General features: G+C 33.9%; 1 protein-coding gene across 1 annotated transcript in view; it reads right to left on the reverse strand.

Moving 5' to 3' along the window:
• Positions 1 to 6060: 6060 nt before the first annotated feature.
• Positions 6061 to 18469, reverse strand: part of Smp_143260 (hypothetical protein) — a gene marked incomplete at its 5' end in the record, with an annotated part of 55403 nt that continues 42994 nt past the window's right edge. The window contains 4 exons of the mRNA XM_018791862.1: positions 6061 to 6440; positions 8930 to 9441; positions 16107 to 16401; positions 17727 to 18295. Coding sequence (XP_018644970.1) covers positions 6276 to 6440; positions 8930 to 9441; positions 16107 to 16401; positions 17727 to 18295 — 1541 coding nt within the window. The 3' untranslated portion in view covers positions 6061 to 6275. The remainder of the gene's footprint in view (positions 6441 to 8929; positions 9442 to 16106; positions 16402 to 17726; positions 18296 to 18469) is intronic.

Raw genomic sequence — 18469 nt, forward strand, 5'->3', positions numbered from 1 at the left:
TATATTCACTTATGACAGTCGTTCCATCCTATTTATTACCCCAATGCTAAAACTCTAATGCATATTTGGTTGTAAGCAGCTGATGAGAAACCACGAAATATAATGAATTCATATTATTCTGCATCAATATTTGTTCTGTTTTTATTTAATTTCTCAATAGGTAAATAAATGAGTACGCTTAGCTGGATTAGTTGTTTGAATATTCCAATTGATGTTTAGGACCACAATCATTCATTCTTTCTTTAATGTGTATGCATCCTGAGTGGAGTGCCTCACTGTTAGCGATAAGTCACAAGCATTGTAAGCTGAGTTATATGGTGCCCAGCAGTGGAATTCAGGAAACGCATTTCGTTCTACTTAGGATCCATCAGCAAGATGTGCCTGCCTCCCGGAGTTGATATTCACTCCGGATTCCGTACTTAGTATCGTTCATTTCAAATGCTCAATATATTATCAATCAAATATTCCCTTAAAATAGTCCCTAATTTACCTAGAAATCAGTAGGTAGGTAAACTATTCCTATAGGTTTTATACTTCTCACCATTCATCAGTGAAACATGGTAGCACATCTGGAAAAACGTATCCACATTATAATATCTCTTAATCACTGTCAGTATAACTGTACTATAGTAAAGAATCAACCAGATTTAAGATAGCATCTATTGGATCTTCGCTCGAAATTCAAACCACAATGACGAATAAAGAATAAGAAAACAACGTCTAGATCAATTTCCCAAGATACTTAAACTTTAGGGATAAATCGCACATTGTATTTAAACTAATTTATTAGTAACATCTGCCTCTCAGATACAGTTTGAATCTTAAGTTCTATTAATATTTAAGGTCACTTGATATAATTCAGAACTCAAGTTCTACAATATAATCTAGTTTAAAATCAGTGTTCATCAAATGTTATCATCAAGTATCCTGGTTATCTAGGACTATAATAATCACTTAGTAACCTCCTTTATTGATTAATGTGATTTTGATGAGTTATAACAACCTTTCTAGATGAAAATAATTCAAACTATATCTGTTTCATATTTAGTTATAATTTATTTTGGCAGGCCCCACTTGTTTACTGAAATGTATTTCTTATTCAGCAGATTATATAGTAGACTTGTGTAATATTATCATTCAATGTTATCAATCCAACAGGACTGTAGAATATGAAATTCCTCTTTACATAGACGATTTAGTTTGTTTTAAGAGCGATGCATCATCAGTTTATTTCATAGTTAACATTATAAACTGAAAACTAGTAAGCACTGGACAACACTTTCAACAGTACACATCCACTATCCTACTGATAATGAAGCTCATAAACTTAAGTTTTATATAGTTAAGATCATGAGTCAGTTCAACCTAGATCACCATGGAAAACCTGGAAGCACTGGACGGCCGTTTCGTCCTATTGCGGGACTCCTCAGCAGTGCGCGTCCACGACCCCGCCTCGCGAGATTAACATTTTGTAACGAGCAATTAATTTCTAGATCACTGAGTTCATATTCAATCGTTTACATATCTAACTTCAATCAAGTCGAGATTTATAGTTTAGACTAAAACAAATGTACTTCAAAATAATTGAGGTGATGAATTTGACGTTTGTTTTATTACTTAAGACATTAGACTAATTTAGATAAATAATCAGAAGAAACTATTAAAGTAATTTAATTCAGTTTATGTTATTCTTTAAAAAAAACGTTTTCAGCGAATATCATCGATATTGTAAGCGTAAACTAACTATTATACATTGTAAGCGAAGATGGATAGTGGCTAGCAGTGGAATCAAGGACGCGAGTTTCGTTTTATTTAGGACTCATCAGCTGGATGTACCTGCATCTCAGAGTTGATGTTCACTCTGGGACTCGAACCCAGTACATCAATGGGAAGATTCAAACAAACAGTACTAAGGGAATTTATATAAAGAGTGGTTACATCACACAATAGCGTAAATGGCAGCTGGTAGTGTGTGAACGAGAACACCAGTGGGGACAACCAAATGAACTTCAGCACAAAATTACAGAACTTCTCAGTAAAATCTGAGAACCATACAGTAAATACTTCATTTGCAAAATTTTAGTCGATTGCCCCAGACTTCATTGATCTTTCATTTTCAAACCAACCAATCTCTGTTCTCGTTTTCTTTCCTTCGATATCTACTACCTATGTCAGTCGACATCAGTATCATACACCTCAATAGCAGTGTGTAATGCCAACAACACTTTATCAACAAAGAAAATAGGAACTAACAGCACACATGTATGGGAGGTATCAGATTAAAATATAGATCCATAGAATGTAAAAGACCGAAAATAACTGTTAAAAGGTCCGAGATAAACTAAATGTTATTAGTTTATTTAAATAACTCAATCAACGAACGCGCTTCTCATCATGCATCCAGAAATTGTTATAAAGAAAACTGTTTACTGAATATTACCAAGTAGTATAAAACAACACTTAAAAATAAGTGGGATAACAAGAGGATTAAAGAAAATCCAAATGAATTTAACAGCGGCTCTAACCTCAACTCCTAAAACTAAACCTCATAAGTATAATTAGTAACTTTATCACAGTAGCACAATAATAATATCTGATATCAGTTCATAATGTAAACCGATCAACCAGTGTGACCTAAGATAACGTCAAGAGAGTTCTACTGTACGGAGATGAAAACTAGGGAACTATTGCAACCATCATCAAAAAAGTACAAGTATTTATAAACAGTTGTCTACTTAAGACACTCTATGTCCGTTGGCAAAATACTATCAGCAACAACCTACCTAGAGAGAGAACAAATCAACTTCCATCTGAGTAGGAAATTCAGAATAGACGCTCTAGGTGGGTGCGACCTACATTGTTGTCATCACAAAAAATGCATCATGAAGCAAGCCCTAACTAAGAATCCTGATGGGAAACGGAAAAGTGGACGACTAAAAAACACACTTCTTTGAGAATCATAATCAGACATGAGAAGGTTGAATACAAACTGGAAAGGATTATTCAGGACATAATTGGATAGATAATGTTGGAGGTGGGCCTACGCTCCTCAACAAGGGTCAACAGGAGTAAGTAAGGCAAGTTTGACTTTACTCAACGAACTAAAAAAGTAGATATACAGTAATAAGAAATGAGGAAGAAACGCTGGAAGTGGATAGGACACATATTGAGGAAAGCACCCAAGTGCATCATAAGGCAAGCCCTTACTTGGACTCTTCAAGGCCAAAGGAGAAGAGAAAGACCAAAGAACATATTACTTCGAGAAATGGAAACAGATATGAGAAGAATGAATTACAACCTGAGAGAACTAGAAGGGAAGGCGCATGACAGAGTGAGTGGGTTGGAGAATGCTTTTTGGTAGCCTATGCTCCACTGGGGGAAACAGACGTAAGTAAGCAAGAATTATGTAGGGAAACGTTGGACCGAATTTGTTTAAAGTTAAAAATATACTCATTGCTTTTACCCCTTGGAAACCTTACTAGCCTTGAATTATTCAACCTGATGATAAAGAAACTTGCAAGTAAACTGTATTAAATCTTCATGACAAATTGTACAATCCTTTACTTTAGTGAACGATTGGAGATTTAGACCATCACATAACATGTCATCTTATTGGTCATTCCATATTCTTTTCATATGGCTAATTATGAACTTCTAACTTAATACATCTTTGGTTTATAAGTAACTGTTTATGTGTCTATATGAATACTTTATTGTATTCAATCTGTTGACTTGTAGTAAGTCCATTAAACTATTTCATTATTTTCATATATAGTTGAAATCATGAGTCCAAATTGAAGCTAGACCACCGTAGAAAACCTGGAAGCACTGGATGGCTGTTTCGTCCTATTGCAAGACTCCTCAGCAGTGAGCATCCACGATCCCGCCTGGGTTCAAATCTCGCGAGGCTATTTCATTATTTGTCTACTTGCTGTAACTTAAATATTTGAACTCACTATGCAAAATTATGTGTGAGTCTGATTAAGCTCATATGTGTACATTAATCTTGAAGTATATCTAGGAGCTCTAGTGAGAAGCAGTGACCAGTGGAGTTCAAAACCACGTCTGTTGTGAGATAGGAACTCACTGAAGACAATTGGTGAATGGTTGCTCAACTTCGTGGATCAGTTGAAGTTAGACATTAACACCGTTGGATGCCAGCTAGGTGGTCTGTCGGTTAAGGGCTTCGGCTCGATACTGGTAGGTCCTGGGTTCGAGTCTCGCGAGAGCGGGTTCGTGGATGCGCACTGCTGAGGAGCCCCATAATAGGACGAAACGGCCGTCCATTGTTTCCAGGTTTTCCATGGTGGTCTAGCTTCAATTGACTCACGCTTTCAACTATGAAAATACTAAATCTCCACAAAACCCCTTCTGATAATCTTGATCTACCCTTCCATTGATTGTAAACACAAACAATCAATAAATTATCCACAATCGATTAACACTCATAAATATATATGGTTTTTTTTGCAATCATACTCATATACTGTCTTTGGTTTTCCTGTTTCCCTGCCTCCAGCACGCTTGCGGATTTTTTTTATTTTCAACGATATACTGCCTCTACAACTGGTACTCTAGCTTTTGAATAATCTCGAGTAGATTCATAGTACTATTAGGAGATTTAGCCTGCGTAAATACAAATATAGAGATATTAACCTCTGTAGACTATAGATTAATACCTCTAATACACAGTAACACTGTGTTTGAGAAATAACATTACCAACTTGTTTTTCGACTTTTCTTTTTACGCTGTTTCTAACATCTTAGAAAGTCTGATCTAGTAGATTAATGATTTGAAGATGTTTTTTGTGGAGATTTAGTATTTTCAAAGTTGAAAGCATTAGTCAGTAGAAGCTAAACCATCAGGGAAAACCTGGAAGCGCTGAACAGCCGTTTCGTCCTATTGTGGGACTTCTCAGAAGTGCACATCCACGATTTCGCCTCGCGAAATTCGAACCCAGGACCAACCAGTATCGCACTAGAGCACTTAACCTCTAGACCACTGAGCCCGCATCCCATGGTCCTTATCTCTAACTCCAACTGAAGACAATTAGTGAACGGTTGCTCAGCTTCGTGGATTGGTTGGAGTTAGACATTAACACCGTTGGATGCTCGCTGCTGACGAGTCCCACAATAGGAAGAAACAGCCGTCCAGTGCTTCCAGGTTTTCCCTGATGGTCTAGCTTCAATTCACTCACGCTTTCAACTATTTGAAATTACACGATACAGTTACTGATTGAATTAAGATCTAGTTACAAAAGAGATTGGATCACAAATAAGAAAGATTTTAATCTATCAAATTGATTTACTATAATTTGTCTAATGTCTAGAATGATTTAATTTAAAATACTTCAGATATCTCGTTTTATGTTTATTTTAGTCTTGAGTAACTTCTCATATATTACTAACATAATGTAAGGATGGCTCGTTGACAAACTCAAGGAACCCTCAAGAAGCCCAGGAATAGTTGGAGACATTCCATCCAATCACCACCAGGGGAACATTCTATAATGTCAACATATAGCTTACCTATTGGATGGATAAGAATGACCCTCTATGTGCCTATTGGCTGTCCAAAATGATGATTTATTTCAGCCAAAAACCTATAAATACATAAGATTTTTGCACTATATTTGACACTGTTTAGGAATTGATTAATACTTCTAACACACAGTTACACCGTGTTTAAGAAATAACATACATTAACAACTTGTTCTTTGACTTCTCTTTTTACGCAGTTACCAATACCTTAGGCAGTTTGATCTAGTAGATTAATGATTTAAAGTTACACTGTACACTGACTGATTGAATTAAGATCTAGTTACAAAAGAGATTAGATCATAAATAAGAAAGATTTTAATCCATCAAATTGATTTACTATAATTTATCTAATGTCTAGAATGATTTAATTTAAAATACTTCAGATATCCCGTTTCATATTTATTTTAGTCATGAGTAACTTCTTATATATTACTAATATAATCTATCTCAGTAGTATATTCTCAAATACTTAAATTCATCATTTATAATTTAACAAATGAGCATTTGATTTTTTTCTTCAAAAATAATGTAATTTAATAAAATTCATTAGAGGAAATTATTCATGCAATTGAATATATATAAGAATTGAACAGTCCTCTTTCTGAGGTATAAATAAATATTAAAATAAATTTACATAATCAAGTACCTAAATGAATTGAATATAAATACATAAATGATAAGAGATTGGAATAGGTTGGTTTGTGATAGTTTCTATTTGAACGTAGATGGTTAATTCATGGTCCTGATGAAACTCTTTCTATAGGTCGTATTATATTTGAAATTCTTGTACGAATTTCTATTGGACTATCATTTTTATTTAAATTATGTTCTATAATATCTGATTCAAGATTACTAGTATTTGGAAGATCAACTCCACTGTCAGCAAAACTAGAACTAAGCTGAAATAAAAAATACGAAAATGATATTTGATTACTTTAATTAATATAAGTAGTATAATAGTATGCATAAAAGTTTCAGTTGTATATGGATTCAACCACTCATGTTTAGTTAGTGTATAACTGGTAGCTCCGACATATATCTGTATTGTAATGTTTCGATAAACATTTATAAAATGCTTTTGGGACTGAAAAGTTCCTAGATTACGTTTAGGTCAATCGGCGTATTTGTGAAGGTGTTGGGATGATCCTGCAAATTTCTCGCAATAGACATGACAAGCTCAGGAATCATTAAGAAGCATTTTATCCAATCAGCGTTTGATTAGAAGTTTTGCTAGAAGTATCGCGAAAATGAAAAGTCACGTGTAGAGGTTCTGATTGGTTGATTACTATGTTGCTATTACGTTTTGTAGTATTCTAGAGTTTTTAGGAAAACCCAAGGACTTCTTAAATACTATAAAAACCCTATATTTTCTGTACATGAATGAACCTTTGGAGTAAAGTGCTTCCCGCATATTTTTTTGCCTTTTCTCTCGTGTTCAATTCGCTGTGTAGTTCTAGCTTGGGGGTTACGAGACTAGCTTAGGAACCGAATATAGCTTTCAATCAACAAGACTTATCAGACGGTCTCTAGTGATTCGGCAAAACTGAAGATGGATTTGATCATAGGCACTTTACAATCATTCATAACGGATGTTTTATACTGATCAAATTCTAAAGGTTTACTGTTTTTTATTGCAAGTTATCAAAAAAAGATAATTCATAGAGCGTGCATGTTTCAATTAGTAAATCGGAAGGAAATTCTAAACCACTTATAAAATAAATGAAACGAACTCAAATATAACCCATTGTACAAATGATTTATTTTTCTGAAATAAGTTAAAAACAGATCATATAAGTTCTTGGTAAGCCTAAAATAATAATAATAATGAAGAAGAATGAGATGGTTGGCTAACAATACGTTTTATTTAAGATTAAAGTTATTAGTAACATTAAGAAGTAAAATCTAGATAGTCAGAGAGATTTGCTTGATCTTAGATTATAGAAGTTCACATGAACTTCTATCGTTCATAGTTGAAATCATAAGTCAACTGAAGCTAGACCACCATGAAAAACCTGGAAACACTGGATGGCCGTTTCGTCCTATTATGGGACTCCTCAGCAGTGTGCATCCACGGACCCGCACTCGCGAGATTAGAACCCAGGATCGACCAGTCTCGCGCTAGAGCACTTAATCAATTGTGTTATTCGATTTCACTAGTCCCATTAATAATTATTATGTTGAGTTATCAACTGAATAAGAGGGTCGACTTCTCTTCTGTGATGAATGATATGTTCACCCCCCAAAACGGTTCACGGGTGAAAAAAAACAGATGGTTTATTCATGACGACAACATGTTATACTGCCTTGACTAAAGTGAATTAACAATATCAGTTATAATCAACATACAGCCTAGCATAAATGTGCCGCAACCAAAGCTGAAATTAACAAGATGACTAGTAAAGGAAGTTTAAATAATGTAATAAGGCTGATAAAAAGAAAAACTAGATATTGAGAATATGTATTGAAGAGACATAATGAAAAGGTGTATTCGAAATTAAACGTCAATTCATCATTCAGAATAATAAGTGTGAGTATAAATGTTCCGTTTTATTCGATACTGAGTTTAATCGTTCAACATCACTAGTCGCTGATTAAGATTATTATGCTGACATCAACCAGACACTCTACATGTTCCAAAGTGACTGAGATGAACAGTTTGAAGATTCATGAAGTAACGTCACGTATTAATTTATTCCCTCTTCATAGTTTTCTTCTTACCTAGTTCTACATCAGTAAAAATCACTCAACTGAACATGATAAACACTAACTAAAATTAAAAGTCAACTAATTGCTTGTTTATGATAATATTCAGTTTTAACGATTACTGAGAAATCTGTAATTGGACACGGATGATAATTATCTACTCTCAGTATAGGGTTGTGGAGATTGTTAATTTTTTGATTGAGATCATGAATCGAATGATGTTAGACCACCATTGAGAGGAAACCTGGAAGCACTGGACGGCCGTTTCGTTCTACTGTGGAACTCCCCATACTGATAGTTACTATGTGCTCTCGGAGTTCTAGTGAGAAGCCGTGACCAGTGGAGCTCACCCATGTCAGGTAGAGGCAGGTATCCACCACAGTACAATGGAAGATGGTCGTGCAATTTCGTGGATTGGTTGGGGTTAGATATTAATACCATTGCATGTCGGCTTAGTGGTTTGGAGGTTAGGCGTTCGAGCACAAGATCGAATTCCACGAGCGAGACCGTAGATGAGCGCTACTGAAGAGTCCCACAATCGGACGATACGGCCGTCCAATGCTTCCAAGTTTCCTTTCAACAGTGGTCTAAGATCATTCGATTCATGATCCCAATCAACTACCTACTATACTTTATTACTCTAAAATATATTGTTATATACTTATTAGAAAGATACAAAACTTACATTTTCTCTTGGACTTTTATGATGTCGTTTATTCTCATTGCATATATTTTGTTGTTCAGTTTTATTTAACTGTAAATCATATTGTTTTAAATTTGATCTACTATCTATTTTCTTATATCCTTCTTTGGATAGTTTAATATCTATATTCTTAGTCAATTCCGGTTTACTCATATGTTCTATCCATTGCTGTAGTGTCAATGTAGCAGTTAAACTATCTGCATATGTTGACAATGGTGTAGAAATATAATTCAATGGATTGGATCCATAAAATCCTTGATTTCTATTAAACAATTGAAGATTCTTTATTAGATCAGATTGTTGAATTATTGTCTCATCATTATATTGATGATTTACAGACATTTTTAGTTGATTTAAAGCATTCTGATCCAATGAATTCATTGGTAGATTTCCATTGAAAGGATATTGTAAATGTCGAAGTGGTGGTACAGTAGTATAAAATGAATTTGTATCACTTGTAATTAATCCTGATTGAATTGAATATTGAATAGGATCTTTGAGAAATTTGAAAATGAGTAAATGATTAGAGCTTTGTGAGTTTAAATTAATCAAAATCATGTCACTAATTAGTTTGTTCCAAATACTTACTTACTTACTTACTTACGCCTGTTACCCCTCGTGGAGAGCATAGGCCGCTCACCATTGTTCCAAATAAAACAAACGTAAATAAACAGAGATGTATAATGCCCATCCAACAGTTTTAAGTGTTCAGTAAGATCATTGAATGGGTACGGATTCGATTCCCTAAGGAGTTGTGGACATGTATTATTGAAGAATCTTATACTGTCTAATGTTTCCTGGTTTTCAATGGAGATTTCTTACTAAAATCAGTTTGTAGTACAGACTGAAACATCAGAAAATCTCAAGAAAACATCTATATCAATAATATTTATATGACTGAAGAAATGTGGATGAATGGTAGCTTGTTACAAAACTTATGATTAATTCAGAATGTATCATTCACTAAACGCTAAATAAATCTAATTAGATATCTCACGAAACAGAGTCTATGAATAACATACTGGCTGAGATCGGCTGCCCGAGAACTTTTTTAAGGAAGTGCATATGTGGAGGGAAAAGATAAGTTGAAGATACTGACCACCATTAAGAAACCTCTTTTACTAAAGTTACAGTCCAACGGCGATATAGTTAGAGACACCTAGCATGAAAGATTAAGAAGAGCAGTTAGTAAGATATTCTACGCAGCCAAACTTGAGTTGACATTTTCTAGTAGACTAGTGACATCTATTCAAACAGAAGGTAAGTTGTCTGAGTTTGTCTCCTCAATGTGCATCTATAAACTCAGCCGCTCCTGTGGAGATAGCTATACTGGGCGTACTGCCAGGCAACCTAAACAACGAATGTGTTAACATCTACCAGCTTGGTTTGGAAATCGCCAGACAAAGACAATACGTAACTCAATGTTGACACATGTGATTGACAGTGAGGATACGGTAGATAGAGCCAAGTTATTCCGAGTGATCTATCGTTCACCTTCGTCATTTCCCTTCTCCTACATATAGCAGAAGCGATAGGGATACGAACCTATAACCTTAGTTTATGTGTCCAGACGAAATGCCTGACACCAGTGTCCATACCTTGGCAGGAGGTGAGCTAATAAACAATCTTATTAATTCTGAACATCCTATATTTATTTTTAATTTTGTCTCTCCATTTATATCATTCAATATCCGATTACTTACACACTCCGTATTACGTAATTTTACTAATGTTTTGTAGTCTTTTTAAAGTCCAATTTGAGTTACTTCCTATGATGAACCGTTGACTAGAGCTTCAGTTATTTTATTATTCTGGAATCATAAACTGCCTTGGTTAGTTTAAAATTTTCTAATAGATATTCATATATATTAGAGTAAACCTTGGTGAGGATGTAATTGAAAACAATATTGTTCGCTTATATGTGCTGTTCTAATAATAATAGTAATAAGTATATCCCAAACGAATTAACTGAAGGAGAGTTGGCTGACTGCTAACCGATGGTAGTCAAAATGTATACTCAGAAAAGGTTTAGCTAAAAGGAGAATATCTTGACTAACTGATCATTAAAATAAAGGGAGTTGATGAAACTGTTAATTTAATATTCTATCATATGCCTTAGTAGTTTAGTAGCTTAAATAACTAATAATAATGATCGAGGACAGATCAGATCAAGTCATCACTGAGTAGTGTTATGCATATGTTTGTATTCTCTGATGTAAATAATGAAAAAGAGAACTTTATTGAAATATTATTGTGGTGTACTACTCAACTAACTAAGGATAAAACTTTGAGAAAGAGGCCATTATTGTTAGTAATATGGTGTACATTATAATGGTAATAGATTTTTAAATCACTGCTGATGTTATACAAATAACAGGGTAATGTTTCTTTAAATCAATGGTTAAAATATATACTTTCTAACCACTGAATGATTAGTTGAAAGAATATTACACAACAACTGGATAGTAGCTGTTATACAAAAAGTGGGATTTCTAGTAAGTAGTCAAGTAATTAGTTACTAAATTATTTACAGTCTCCTACGTTCACAACTACTTTCGGTTAAATCTTGTACGGATGTTAATTTCTATTTTATGGTACGATATGGTCAGTTTGGTTTGTATATAAACCCAGTATGTTTGAAATACATGATTCATATCGCGGAGGCTGAGATTCGTGTCCTAGACTCAACAGACATTGCTAAGTAGGAAGAAGAACCGAAAAAGACTTTAGACTGCTCGTACGAGTTTTATGCGTCATTGGTCCGGTCAATAAATCGCTGTTCTCTATTTGGCGGTATCATTACGTTATATATTATTAGGGTACAAAGCCATAAATTATAACAAATATTATTTTAAAAAAATAAACCTAACGCGATGGCGTTTGAAGCGAAAGTTACTGGGTTCGAGTCCCAGGGTGAACATCAATTCTGAGATGCAAGTACATCCAGCTGACGAGTCCCGAATAGGACGAAACGCGCGTCAAACTGGATTCCACTGTGAGTCACTATCCATCTTTGCTTACCATGCTTGTGAATTGAGGCTATATCGAGGCAATATGCACAGTATTCACATATGGCCAATAAAAGACTAACCAATTGCAGTCCTAAAACATCAATGGGAAGATTCAAACAAATAATACTAATTGAATTTAAACATAATGACTATTAAGCACAATAAGTCTGCTAATATGAACTTGGTTAACCTAATTACATTTCGAGTCATTAGAGTATAAATTGATGTTTAAAGATTATACAAGGAGAAGAAGCTGTTTCAACATTGTAATTATCCTATATTTACATGATACTTGGATTTTATTTACTTTAACAAATAAGGAATTACATTACTTATGACTCTATATATTGAATATACAAAACCTAATTAGCTGAACTTTCATACTGTCTTTTACAAACTTCTTATATCCTAATATTTTGATGGAGTTTTGTTCTCTATCAAAATCACCCATCTCAGCTACAAATCTTCACTAATGTTCTTATATTCGTTTATTATAATAGGATGGATAAGCTACACTTAGAGGGGTAACCCGAGTAATATGAATATTATTATTATTAGTTATGTTTAATATTATATGTAAGCTTAATTATCAATGACTCTGCCAGTAGCTCCCTTTTAATATTAATTTACATGTAAACAAACTAAAGAATAATCTAATTTTTAGACAGTATTCATTATCCATAGTAATTAACTGAACACTAGTCATTTGTATATAATAAGAAAATGAATAATAATGATAGAGAATTAAAATATCATATTGTTGATAAGGCCAAACTCTGTTATCTATCAAGCAAATTGTGTTATCTACTTGGTGGTCTATTACGAACTGATATCACAAACAGAGAGAGAGGGAGGGAGAGGGACAGAGGGGGTTATACTTATAGAAGGAAAGAAGGACACTTTAGTTAGTTTCAACTTGGTCATCAAGTATTTGGCAAGTGCTTTCTTTTCTATTTAAATTAAAGAAAATTTATTCTAGTATTTCAGAGAACAACAACAACAATAACAGACTATTGTCATTTTTCAAAAATTAGCGATGATTCATTATTGTAACGTTAGTTTCTGTGGGACAATCGCAGTTTCTAATTTACATGGTACTACATTAGTGATTAAAACTAAAGTGAAGAATAGCCCAACTGTTATATTTATAAAGGTTTAACCAGAATGTACTACCATTTAAACTATGAATAATTAATAAAACTTATGAAAATGGTTATTTGTACACTTTTTATAAGACTAGGTTAATGAATAGTAAATTACTTATCATAAGTTGATTAGGAAAATGAAATACATTCACTTAATTAATTATACTTCATAGAACCCTGTTCATTGTTTCTGAATATCGATGATTGTGGTTTTTGTGCACTTTTTTCTTGGGGAGTACACGTTAGCACAAAAATCGAAACTACAGTTTCAGATACACCGAATTCAAACATAAATTCATTGAATATGTGAATATGTATAAGATGAAACTCAGTAATCAAGTTGAATCATTGATATTATATTCATTCAGTACGATTCTATTATTATTTATTTATTTAAACACATAAATATTTGTACAAAGGGGCACCAGATATATATGCGCTGCACAAATCTTATTTGATTTGTGTGAGGGCTGTGATACTGCTCGGGTGCCCAGACCGAAGCAGGTGGTTTTCTTAGAGGGCCACACCTGTAGCCTTTGACATAAAGGTCTGATCCACAAGGCAGTGGAGCATCGTAAGGAGATGCAGTCCCATGGTAGCCGGTGACCAGCGATTGATTCATACGTCATTTGTTCCCTCAGGATACTGGAGCCCATGTGCACCATTGATTTGGAATCAGGGTTTTCCAACTCCCCTAGGTGGACTCGCCGTGTCCACCAACCCGATTAAAGCGCCGAACATTCTCTTTTCGTCCTCTCAATTTCGTAAACAACAGTAGTGCCACGAGAAGGCAGTGAGTAGGACTTCCCTGGCAGAGGCTGTATACGCGTGGCCATGTGAGCATTCGGAGAGGGAGAGCGGACTCTCCTTACTCTCGGCCGTAACAGAGCATTTGGAGGCCGATTCTAATCATACCAAATTACATAACTTTAATTCTCTGAAGAAGTTTGTGAAAACTACTTTTAAGAACCTAAATAAGTAGGTTTTCTGTCCCATCTTGTTTCTTAATTGAACTATTAGAAGTACTTTTAAGTAGTATATTGTAATGAATAAGTTTTAAATGAAGCTTCATATAATCGAATAACTTGTGGGATGATGTAAATTACTTTCATTTCATGTTTTCTAAATCATCCTCATACTCAATGATCTGTATAAATAAATAAACTACTATATAAATGTAGCTTTGTTTGTAACCTTTGCAGAACAGTGAATAGCTTCAACTTACTCAGAAAAGCCAAATGACAACAAATTGCGCACACTAGTCATTCAGTAAATATTAAGACTGGCTTCTGATTGATTACTAGGCAAAGTAATTGTGAATGTTTAAGTCACACTTAAGCAAATGGCACTTGATGTCTGAACCTCAATTATTCAGACAAAAAGATCATGTGCTTTGACTAACACCCCCCCCCATGGTGATTGAATCACTCTAGTTCTATCCTCCATTTTTTTCATCTTTTTCAAAATATTTAAAAATCTATTTGTCGGACCCATCATCTTTCCCTTTTTCTTTTGATTAGTTGCACTAAAGATTTCAACGTTTATTTTGATCGAATTTTCATTTTTAATGTAGATTTAGTATAACTAATCTTACTATTTTAATACTACCTAATAAGACTTTTGACTCTTTGCCAGTTTAGTCATCCAAGTATTAACATATTTTTCTTGGCATCTTTGACAATTATTATAATTATTATCAGTAGTACGTTGGGTTTTGTTAAAAATAAGGTTAAACTGTAATTAAATTATGAACTGGTCTTAACTAAACCAATATTGAAGAACTAGGGAGCACTAGATAATAGTTTCATCCTAATCGGTGAGTATCCACCATCCCACCATAGAGAATAGTACCTAAGAGCCTTCTTCTCTCTGAGAATGCTTAACTTCCATGTCACTAAGTCATGAAGTTTGTAGAGGTAGTAAAATCTTCTAAGTTCATTTCATGGATCAGCGGTGTAAAAGTAAAACATTCATAGGCAAGAACGAAAAACTCATATTCGATTCTTGGCGTTCGGGTCGTGAATGAACACAGATGAGGAATTAAATACTATGACGAAACAACTGTCCAGTACATTTTGGTTTTCAGTGGTGTTTTAACGAAAACCAGTTCGCGATCTATCTGTAGATTTAACAACAGCTTATTTTAAAGAAGAAATACTCTTTTCTTAACGACTTATATTAGTTTATTAAGTAGTTTAGAATAGAACTATAGATCATATGACCATTATTTCATTGATATTCAGTGTTAAGTTATGATCAGTTAATGGTTCAATTACTGATTTACCATCGAGTAAGTAAAACAAATTAGTATTGTACTGTCTGTTACTATGTCAACCCCATATAAGGTTATCCTAGCTTTTGAACAGACCGATTTCTTCATTCTTCTCAAGTCACATTTTGATCTTGTCACTTATTCGCTTATTAAGCTTGACTATTTTTTATATGATCAGATGTGTGTTAATTGCTTACCCTATTCATTATGTGTCTGTAGCTTATTTTTGTATGACTGTTAATATCGAGTCACGCTTGATCGAGTTGGCTCAGTCAACTTCTACATGGCGCATCATTTTGTTTCGTTTCTCTCTCTCCTCTTCACATTCTTCGCTTCGTTTCTTTGATCGTCTGTCTAGATCAACGATTGTATAAAATATAAGGATTCAAAATCCATTCTCTTATTTGACTTAATCCTGTTATTCAATAACTAGTGTTAAGTCGATGATTGGAAACAGATGTGAAAAGGATGGATAACAAGTGGGAAGGACTGGAAAGAATTGCCCAGGACAGGGTTGGATGGAGAATGCTGGTGGGCGGCCTATGCTCCTCTACGAGGGGTATTAGGCGTAAGTAAGTTAGTAAGTAAGTCGATGATTATATATGAGGACAGTCGACTAGAGAACTTTTACTCATAAAAAAGCTTCTTGTTGAGTTAGTCTTTCTTTCTTTTTGTTGCTTTACAAAAGAATTATTCAACTTTATAAATATGTTATGCATATAATTGCTTACCTTGATTTCCTATTAAAGGTAAACTGACAAGATCATCTGGTTTAATCATAAATGGATAGATTGAGTTGGCAACGTATGACAAACTAGTTGGCTGTGAAAGATCACGTAAAATTTCTTTTCTATTATTCATATTGTTATTATTGTTATTTTGTAAAGAATTTAAAATATTTTTACCAATTCCTGAATAATCAGATAGTGTTGTAGGAGATAAGGTTGAATTGAATCTATTCAAGTGGAACTGTGATAGTTCATTAACAGTTGAATCCGAATCAATATGTGAATAGATAGATGAAGACTGAAGGAAGTGGAAGGAGTGAACAATAAATGTATCATTGTCAAAATGTGATAAATAAAAATATATACGTGAGTCAAAGAATAGAAGTAAATGAGTAATATTCAGATGATATTAAGCAAGTTTTCCAAAACATTGAACAGTTGTTTTCATCATAGTATGTGACTTTTCAATGGTACTCATCCATAAACCCGTCATGGGAGATTGGACTCAAACTTTCGGTCACATACATGAACGTTTAACCTCTAGGTCACTGATAGATGATTTAATATTTGAAGGTTCTTTAACTTTCATAACACACCATTTTACTGTTCATAATTATCACGTCTCCACATGTGATTGGCATCAAAATGCAATTCCTGTAGTTCTATTGAGAAACCATCAGTGATAAAGCATCATTAACGGATGTTTTGTAACAAAAGGATAAAGGGTTTATTGTGAATCGTCACTTGAAAGCAAAAGAACATTGTGATCTAGTAAATTTCAAGTCTCATGGCTTTTATTTACTGTAAAAATAATGAATAGGGTACCTAAACCTTTTTTTACCACTTCTAAAACAAAACATCATGGCCTTATAAATTTGATCTATAAACCATGGTGAAATAAACCCAGATTATGAACGTGCATTTTTCAAAGGATGTGACCAATGACTAAAGAAACTTTTAAATGATTGATATTGGTCCCACAATTGAATGTCTTTAAACTAAAACTGTATCTTCACAAATTACTTGTCACGAAAGTTTATTTTTTCGAATTAGATCTAAGAAACTAACTAACCAGACAGTCAGCAATATTTCAGATTTTGGTTTATTTAATCAATAGTTTGCACCACAAACTGATTTTAAATGGATCACTATTGGAAATCAGGAAGCGATGGATAACTTTTCGATCATTCTGTTTTCTTTAGACGCTAATAGATTTGATATACTAAACCCTTCAATCAGAATTTCCTATCAAGATTTTTTCTATCCCGCGTCTGCTATCCCGTCCATGACCTAGTGTTAGTTTCATTCTTATTGGACTCTTGATACTCACCCCTTCTTTTAACCTCTGTTTTGAGTCTGAAAGAGAAGACTGCAACCAAACTTCTTGAGTTATGCTTCAATCAAACAATCCAGCCAGCATATTTACTTCAAATATTCAGTTTATATGCAGGATTTATGAAATCGCACAGCAGATCAAATAAGAAATCACATTTTAAACATAGTCATGGCGTAAGCGCTGGAGAATAAAGCAATAATTGTGTACGCGTAACAAGCATTCGATGTCAAGACATTTGAGATGAATTGTAGCTTTAAAAAAAACATAACTTATTAAACAATAGCTACCTGGTCATTTGTAAGTTGAATATCCTTGTTTGAAAGTTTGTTGGCACCATTGAACTGTTCTCCAACGGTGATATCTTGAAATATTCCATCCAAACTCCCAATTTGATTGTCACCTTGACCATCTGATAAGGTACCATTAATTGATTGATGCTTTGCCTGTTTCAATAAATAATCTTTGTAAATTGGAAGTAATGGAGAACCGTGTTTTATGTTTCCATGATTATGATTTTTCATAAACGTTACTTTTGCGTCGTTAGAATTTATGATTGGCCAATAGGTCTTGAGTGTTTCATCAAGAACCATAGAGTTCCTACACTTTCTTTCACATGGTATTTGAGACTGTTGTATCCATTGTGTTGGATGTTGTAATGTAGCAAAATTATTTATATCTGTAATTAAATTCTGTTGGTCACTTAAAGATTGTAGATGAAGATTACCTGCAGTACGTGGAAATGTTTGATGATTATCAGTTGTCGTAATTGGTTGAGTTTGAAAGTTTTCCCATTCAGTGATTGTTCTCTGCTTTGGAGTTTCAGTTAGCTGTGAATCATTTAAGCCACCGAAATAGCCTAATGATAGAGATTTTTATGCGGTATATAATAATTTTTATTTCAAATAATAAAAGTATCAGGTTGTTTTAATTAGTGTAATCAATATAAAATACTTTTCATAGTTGAAAGCGTGAGTCAGTTGAAGCTAGACCACCGGGGAAAACCTGGAGGCATTGGACGGCCGTTTCATCC

Source organism: Schistosoma mansoni (genome assembly GCF_000237925.1).
Source record: "Schistosoma mansoni, WGS project CABG00000000 data, chromosome 1 unplaced supercontig 0034, strain Puerto Rico, whole genome shotgun sequence".
NCBI classification, from domain to species: Eukaryota; Metazoa; Platyhelminthes; class Trematoda; order Strigeidida; family Schistosomatidae; genus Schistosoma; species Schistosoma mansoni.